This window comes from Hipposideros armiger, unplaced genomic scaffold (assembly GCF_001890085.2).
Source record: "Hipposideros armiger isolate ML-2016 unplaced genomic scaffold, ASM189008v1 scaffold_381, whole genome shotgun sequence".
Lineage (NCBI taxonomy): Eukaryota > Metazoa > Chordata > Mammalia > Chiroptera > Hipposideridae > Hipposideros > Hipposideros armiger.
Genome location: NW_017731731.1, coordinates 1677747 through 1685990, shown reverse-complemented (window position 1 = coordinate 1685990; position 8244 = coordinate 1677747). Strand labels below are relative to the sequence as shown.

At 42.3% G+C, this 8244-nt stretch overlaps 1 protein-coding gene across 1 annotated transcript in view; it reads right to left on the bottom strand.

Annotated features, from left to right (window-relative positions):
* Positions 1-8244, bottom strand: part of TIAM1 (TIAM Rac1 associated GEF 1) — a 412279-nt gene that overhangs the window by 75036 nt on the left and 328999 nt on the right. The window contains exon 14 of the mRNA XM_019662811.1: positions 4831-4912. Within this exon, the coding sequence (XP_019518356.1) occupies positions 4831-4912 (82 nt within the window). The remainder of the gene's footprint in view (positions 1-4830; positions 4913-8244) is intronic.

Sequence of the window (8244 nt, the reverse complement as noted above, 5' to 3'; positions counted from 1 at the left end):
CACGCAAACAACAAAACAGAGTAGTTAATTATGGAACTGGGGCCTAGAGAGTCATTGAGACTTTTCAGGCCATGTCATAACGAACATGTGTTTTTTGTTTAGTTCACGGGACCAGGAAATAGATACCCACAGGTAGGCAAAGCTGCCAACTGTCATCGCCCACTCCAGTACCATAACTCCCTCAGAAGGGGAACAACACAAGGCTACCGCCCCCTGCGGACTTTCCAAAGTCATAATTGTATTCTCTTATTTTGAATTTTATTCTTATAGCAATTTGTAACTTTCAGATTACATTTCAAGAAGCCCTCACTCGAAAAATAATTTTATACATGACCCATTTCAGTGACACTAGACTTCACATAGGTGCATTTATCCGTATTTCGGTAGAGAATTTTTTAAAACATTATCTATTGAAATACATACAAAATCACGGGCTCTAGAATAGACAACGCTAAGGGGAAGTGGGGCGAATTCATCAAAATACAGGTATTTTCTTTCTAAAATGCTACCACTCTATAAAGTTCTGAAATCAAACATTTTTTTTTTCTATTACAAATAAAAGCTGTGCACGGACAGGATGTCAGGGGACCAGCGTGCGTGAAAGGAAGATGCCAGGAGAGGCGGATGTTGAGTTTGCTGCCAGTCACCTTAAGACGAAGCCAATGAAGATGGCTGAGGTAACAGTCGCTCCATTCCCTATTTTCTTGGTCTTCCTTTTTAATAATCCAAAGGTAATAACTGCGGGGTGGGGTACCCATCCAGCCTGAAGAACTAAGAGACTATGAAATTTGCACGGGGCACAACTGGGTACCACCTATGGATCTGAGAAACAGATCAGACTTCTCAGGTTGGTGGGGAAAGCTCCGTAATAAGAGAATTGAAGAAAGGACAATGACAATAAGGTCCTTTTGGAAGATCACCCAAATGGAAGCCAATGGTTTACAAATGGACACAGCGCTTCAGGTCTGCAGTGGAATTTCTATTGGATTCCCATGTCGGGCTCAAACAGGAGCTCCTCCCAGGTCAGACTGACAGCCCTCCCCACACTCGGCTGAGCATCATCCGCTCCTGTGGGGTCTCAGGGTCCCAAGGGGCAGCCTCCAGGTCCAGATGCCAGGACCTTGCACACTGGAGGGAGGAAGGGGTGGGGTTATAACCATCGCCTACATTAACCCATGAAGCAAACAGTAAACATCCTACAGTTGGATTAGCTTCAGGTGAATGAAGAAAGAACACAGTGATTTTAAGTGAATCAGCAAAGTCAGAATTTTTTTCTTTTAAATAGGCTAGCAACATTCTAACACCCTGCAAACACGTGTAATGTGGCCCAGAATGATTGCCAACTGGGGGCAGAGGGAGTTATCCCATATAAACCCAACGCATCTGCTCCATCACAAAACCGGTAACTACAAAGGCCAGCAAGCACCACGAGCAGCAACTGGAATCATGATCTTGACAATGAAGGAAGTGACTACAACTAAGTGAAGAAACTCAGAAGACAGACTTGTGTGTTGAACAACGAGAAGATCACTCATATGGAAACTCACGGCCAAAGACAAGTCACGACAACATAATAAACAGCAGAGAGGTACTCAAAACCAGATCCCAGGAAACACTGAAATTCAGAAAAGGAGACAAGTGCAGACACCTATGACATAAATGGAACACACGACCAAAAACACAACAGTATAAGAAGTCCCCTAAGAAAATCAAATGCTCGGTTACTGACATGATGCGTTCTTTCGCTTCAAGGCAGCCTAGGGGATCACAGTTAGTCTATCACGTAACTATGTGAACGAATTTCAATAATAAGGTACGAGAGCGACCTGCAGGCTGAGATAGAGAAATTAAACAAGTGTCAAATCTTTCCATTTGTTCAGTCTGTTAGATTATTAAGTCATATTTTCCTCCCTACAGTGTTCAAAAATAGAAGGCGGCATTTGGTTTGTAGTTAGATTTTTGTGTGTTGGTGTGTGCTAGTAACTTTTACATATCCTGAACTCTACATAGTGGAAAGCCACACTTAGATAGGCGCTAATGTGAGAGATAGATGAGCTGAATTTAGAATTCTTGATAGTTTTGAGGTCAGAAGCAACAAGGTCTCTTAGGATTGGGGGGCGCTTTAACTTTCTCAGTCAATATGCTATTGGAACATCTTATGCCAACATGAACCGAGCAGTGAGAGGGAATGGGTTAGTGGAGGTTATCAGCCACGCCGTAGCAGGCTCTCCAAAGGGGAGTTCAAGAACCGGTACAAACGGTTCACTACGGACAGTCATGTAAGGACAGAAATGAAGACTGAGCACTGAGTACCCGGCAGGGTGACACGGCGCAGCCTCCACACATGAGATGGCGTGGTTTACAAACACAGAGGGGTCCACAACGCCCTGGGAATTACAACACAACAAAAACGCTGCTCCACTGTCAGGTAGGGTCAGAAGCACTGGTGACAATATTCTCTAGCTTGATGCCTGAAGCCCTGAAACACCCTGAGTGTGGAAAGGTAAATAGGTTCCGTGAGCGCCTCAGTCAGTTTAATCTAAAAGTGTAAAGAGTGTAGTGGGTTTCCGCCTAGTTTCTGAGACCAAAATCCCAGTCAGTTTCAGAATTAGATTCCAGGAGCTTTGGAATTCAGCCCTCCCTAGCTTGTTACAGCTCGCCTTTCCTCTACAGAAGTGAAGTCAACTACAGAGGAAAGAGTAACCACCATGGGAGGACCCACTCCTGTATTTATAGCACCACTACCAATCACGGCTTTAACTACCAATGTCACGCTTCTCCTGCATAAGAAGCCTTTCATTTACACAATTATCCTTTGCCATCGAAAACATCCTCTGGCTTTATGTCGTCTTAAGTTTTAAGGTCAGGAAGTAAACAGCGTGAAGGTATAATGTAAGCGGCCAGGGGTTCAAAATTTGGTTCTCCTCATTAGACCAAAACACTGCTGAGCATTCTGGGGTGAAGACTGCCTTGGGGAGAAGCTGTAGTAGGATTCTGGGATCTTCCTGCTCAGGAAAGGGTTTGAAGATTTTCAAATGCTAAAAAGCTTAATAATTGAATTCCGAGAGAAACTTTAAGTGAACATGTGCAGTAGCCTTTATATCTTTTCACCAGGTTTTCCAGTCCTCCTTCCAGCACATAGTAGGACTACACTTCTCTGCCCCACCCTCTGTAGATAGGTGTGGCCATGTGACCTGCTTTGACGAATGAATTGTGAGTGAGCCAGCGCCAGATTTACCACCTTCTCTTTCTCCTCTGCCAAGACACAGACAATGTCCCAGGTGGCAGCTGCTGCAGGCTGGGTCCTGGAGTGAGGACAACATCAAGAAAGAGTCCCAGCCGACCACGAACAATGCATGGTGAACGTGAGACATGCATTGCACTGTTCTGAGCCACTGAGCTCTGGCGGCTGTCATTAGCTCAGCTAACCACTTCAGTCCTGACTGATACAACACAATATGGATTTCCACGCATATTTTACACAAGCCCCATCTGTGACTATTCAAGTCATATAGTGCACAGCCAGCCCTCTGTATCCTTGGGTTCCATATCCATGGATTCAACCAACTGCAGATCAAAAATATTTAAAACAATAAATCCAGAAAGTTGATTCCTACACAATACAGTATAGCAGCTATTTACATAGCATTTGTGTTGTATTAGGTATTATAAGTAATGTAGACGTGATTTATAGCATATGGGAGGATGTGTGAGGTGATATGTAAATACTACACCATTTTATATAAGGGACTTGTGCATCCTCAGATTTTGGCATCCTCGGGGTCCTGGAAGAAATCCCCTATGGATACTGACAGACAAATGTAATGCTGAGCAATGAAGACCCGTCTTACCCATGTAGAAAGGACTGGATATTTAACTGTGCTAGAATGTAGACAGCTGCACAGTAAAAAGCCTTCACACAGCAGGACTGACTGCTAGTCTTTGAAAGGCCTGCTCACACATGTGGCCCCTGGCTGGCATCTGGGGAGCGTTCCCAACACCCTAACATGGCTGACTGTGCCCAAACTGTTTGCTCAGACAGTGTGGTGTATGTGGAACACCTGCTTCCTTACCGAGAGTCTGGAATTTTGGTACATGCGAGGCAGAGGGTGCCTACGTGACCAGCCTCCCAATAAAACCCTGGCCACTGAGTCTCTAATAAGCTTCTCTGGTAGACAACACTTCACACACACTGTCACAGCTCGTGCCTGGGGGGATTAACGACGTCCTGCGTGACTGGGAGATGGGCCTCTGGAAGCTCGGGCCTGGCTTCCTTACACTGGGCAACACGTGCCTCTCCCCCCTTTATTGATGCTGCTTTGTACAGTTTCACTGTAATAAATCATAGTCATGAATACGCCACACACCGAGCCCTGGGGGTCCCGTGCATGAGTCTGTGAACATAAGGATGGCCTTGGGGACCCCCAACACAGCACCAAAATAAGCTCCTTTAACATTATCTGTGGGGGAAAGGGAGAATCATGCATGTGTTTTGGGGAGAGGAATATGAAAGGCTAATGTCTTCATTACTAGGGTGTATCATAAAATAAAATAATCTACTCCCAATATATCCATTTCCTTTTTATGAAAGTAAAACCCCAATGATTAAAGTTATGAAAGTTGAAGTTGAAGTCCCTGTCATACCCAAGGTAGATACCTCTTTTTTCCCCTGGTTTGGCTGCTTTGCACAGTGCACAGCCCGGAAGCCAGATGTGCTCTCTGTTCTAAATTGGCCCCAAAGGCATTTCATTGAATTGTAAATAAGTACATGTTTACAAAGGAATTGCTTGAACTTGAAAAACACCCAAGATCAAAGAAAAATAAACGTACCGTAATTATCACTGGCTGTGTCTGACTTCTCAATCTGGATGCTCTGAGTGACTTTTGGGCAAATTTCAATTTCTTTGTACAGCTGAAAATTACAAAGAAGAGTCTCGTTAGGATTTCATTATAAATAACTTAGGAATACTCATCATTTTGTAAATCTATTTTTTTCCGATTGATACTTGGAAGCAAATTCTCATCACATCCCAGTGTTTCTATTGAACGGAACCCATTCAATTTTATAAACGGAGAGGAAAAGGCCACAGGGAAAGTCCTTTCCTAAGGTCATAAAGCTGGCAGTATAGGCAGAGCCGGGATTTGAACCCAGGTCTCACTGGCTCCTGAATCCCACTACACTGCAATGCCTCCCAGACCACCTCCTGGTGGGACGTAAAGGGAACCAATCTTCCTAAGTAAGCAAGCCAAAGGCCATTTCCAAAATTTATGATGAAAGTTCCAAAACAAATAAATGTGTCAAAAGCTCATACGGAATTTTAAAATGTCACTTCATTTTGAACTGAAAATCGATTTGGAACCAAGGTCAATAACAGAAAACTATCCGCTAGCACCAAAAGAAAGTCTTGGTGGCTATCTAAACTTGCCCCCATCTCTGACCACACAGTCATTTTTCCAGAAATAATTTAATTCAGGCAAGGAAAAAGGGATGCCAGTTTTTCTCTCTCCACTTCCTTAGGGCATTTGACAGATGGCAGAGGTGAGCATAATGATTAGTATTCTGGAGGCTGAAAAACAGTCTGTAATGAAAAGCCAACGGGGGTTGGAGACTAGGGCTTGACCATACAGCCCGATCCTCTAGAACACCCTAATTTAATGCAACTCCCATCAAATACAATGTGTTAAGGGTATAATGTAATATGGTTTTATTTTTATACTTCAGAAAAATTTTCACATGAATAAATTCTGAAATTAGAAAAAATCGGTTATAATACTAATCTTTAGTTCAGAAAATATGGTCACCAAAATTATAAATACCAAAAATAATCACGTTTACGATATATTTCATACCACCACAGAATGCTCAATAAAATTTTATATGTGTTCATCTCAATTTATGAGTCTCAAGATTTATTTTTTTCAGTGTCCTTGAGAACCGATCTCTATCCCTAGGTGGCGGTATAACACTGTTTGTTCTAATCTCCAGAAAGCTCCAAAAGGCTTTCCAAAGATCCAGTGAGACTATAGCTCTGTGAATAATTTTTCCTTTTCTTCATATTCTGCCTCCTACTCTGTAATTAGTTTGAAAGTCTTCGGGTCCTTTACCAGTCTCAGGCAACCACTTACAGTAATACTGACGGACCCCTTAGCCACAGTACTCTCTTACTGGTTAGACTAAAATTGAGTTCAGTAGAAAACACTAATAAAATATAGTACATAAAATTCCAAGAAGAGTTGGCGCTTTAATACATTTTCCGTGCAACCACAATATCTGAAACTAGAAATTTTGAAATTTAGTAGCTTTATATATAAACATCTTGAACAAAGAAGTGTTACACACGTTCCTTTTATTTTATCAAATCAATGGTGTTCCGTGTTTTCACTCTTTTCAAAAACCAGACTGCAAGCTCAGCAGACTTTAAGAAATAACTGGATTACCCAGATACTTGAGTTATCACAAAATCACGACCATTTCTTACCATGGCTCCAAGCCACCATCACCCATTGCCTGAACACCAGCCATCTGCCTATCTCCCAGCGCCTTCTCTCATGCCCTGAGGCCCACTGGCCACCCATCAGCCAGTGAGTCTATTAAAACAGAAGTTAAGTGATGTCCTTCCTCTCCCGAGATTTGCCTTCTCACTCAGGCCCTATGTGGCCTGTCCTGCTGCCTTCCTCCCTCATCTCCTGCATCCTCAGCCCCCTCACTTACCTGCCCACTGATCCTTCTCACGCGCCTTCCTCCAAAATTCCTCGACGGCTCACTCTCGCACATCGCTCACCTGCCTCCCTGTTCAAACATCACATCTAAAAGAGCAGAACGACTCACTTCCAGATGCCCACCTCTCTTGTTTTCCCGAACTTTTTCTTTCCAAGCTCTTTACATCCTTGAAGTATTACACGTATTTACATCTATCTACAAACTTGAACGTCGGTTCCACAAGGAGTAAAGATTTTTTTCGTGTGCATCCCAGTGCCTAGAACAGCTACGATGGTGCCAGGCACACAATAAATGCTAAGTAAATATTTGCTGAATTAATGGGTATTTCAAATCAGTGTATCTGCAAACCCTTTATTCCCACCTGTCACTTTAAGAAAAACACATTTAATATGGCTTTTTAAAAAGCCAGTGCCTCCATGTTCATTATCATTCCATGGACTGGTCCCAACCACCAATTAATCATGGAAAAGTAGCCAAACACATACCACTTATATTAAAATATTTGGGGACAGTCATCTATGAATGGGTCGTGTTTGAGAACATCACTTCAGACATCTGTGAGCTTCCCGGGTCCATCAAAAACAAAATGGCGGTGGACTATGGAAACCAATTAGCCATGTGTGGTCTGATGTTTGTTCAATAAGGGACAATACATTGAATGTCTGCAAACTCACAAAAAGCATCCGGGTACTGTGTGCTCAGAAACCCCCTGCCTTAGAATGTCATTACATTCAGCTTAATGGCCTAAAGCAGGGATTGGAAACCAGGGACCCATGGAAGGAATTCAAGGCATCTGTGAACTGGGATGGTGAAAAATATAACAATATAACCTATTATTGAGACTTAGCATTTTCTTCAATCATAAGTAAATATTGGCAACAAACACAGCAATGTTAGCAGTGCCGGTGACCTTGTCACAAACAGAAATCAGTTATTTTCATATCACCAGTCTAATTACTGCTACTATCTCAAAATATTGCTTGTGCTTATAACTACTTCAAAACAATGATAGCTATTAGACCTACTACTAGGTCTTATTTAATGAGATATATATATTATCTGTAATTTACAAAATGTTTTTGATAACTATTTCAACATAAATGGGCCATAGGTAATGTATTTTATTTCAGGCAATTGAAAACATTATTCTGAGACAGGATCTAGAGGTTTTTCACCAGGCTGCCAAATGTATCCTAAGAACAAAAAAGTTAAGAATCTGAGTAACAATAGAGATGTGAGTGAGTAACACTCACTTGTAATCTCAGCAATGGCATTTGCTTCCTCAGGGATCTCTGAACTGGAGATCGTTTGCAATGGTTAAGAAAGAATCGCATGGTCTCTTTGTATTGTACATTTTTTTTAAAAAAATTATAATTATGTGTACAGCAATTGTAGATACAAACAGACTAAGCTTGGCATACCTCAGTCTCTTGTGTTGGATGAGACCACATAATAGCCAAGGCCTAAAAATAATGAATCAAGGGCCGGCCGAGTGACGCGATGGTTAAGAACTGGCTTGGGAC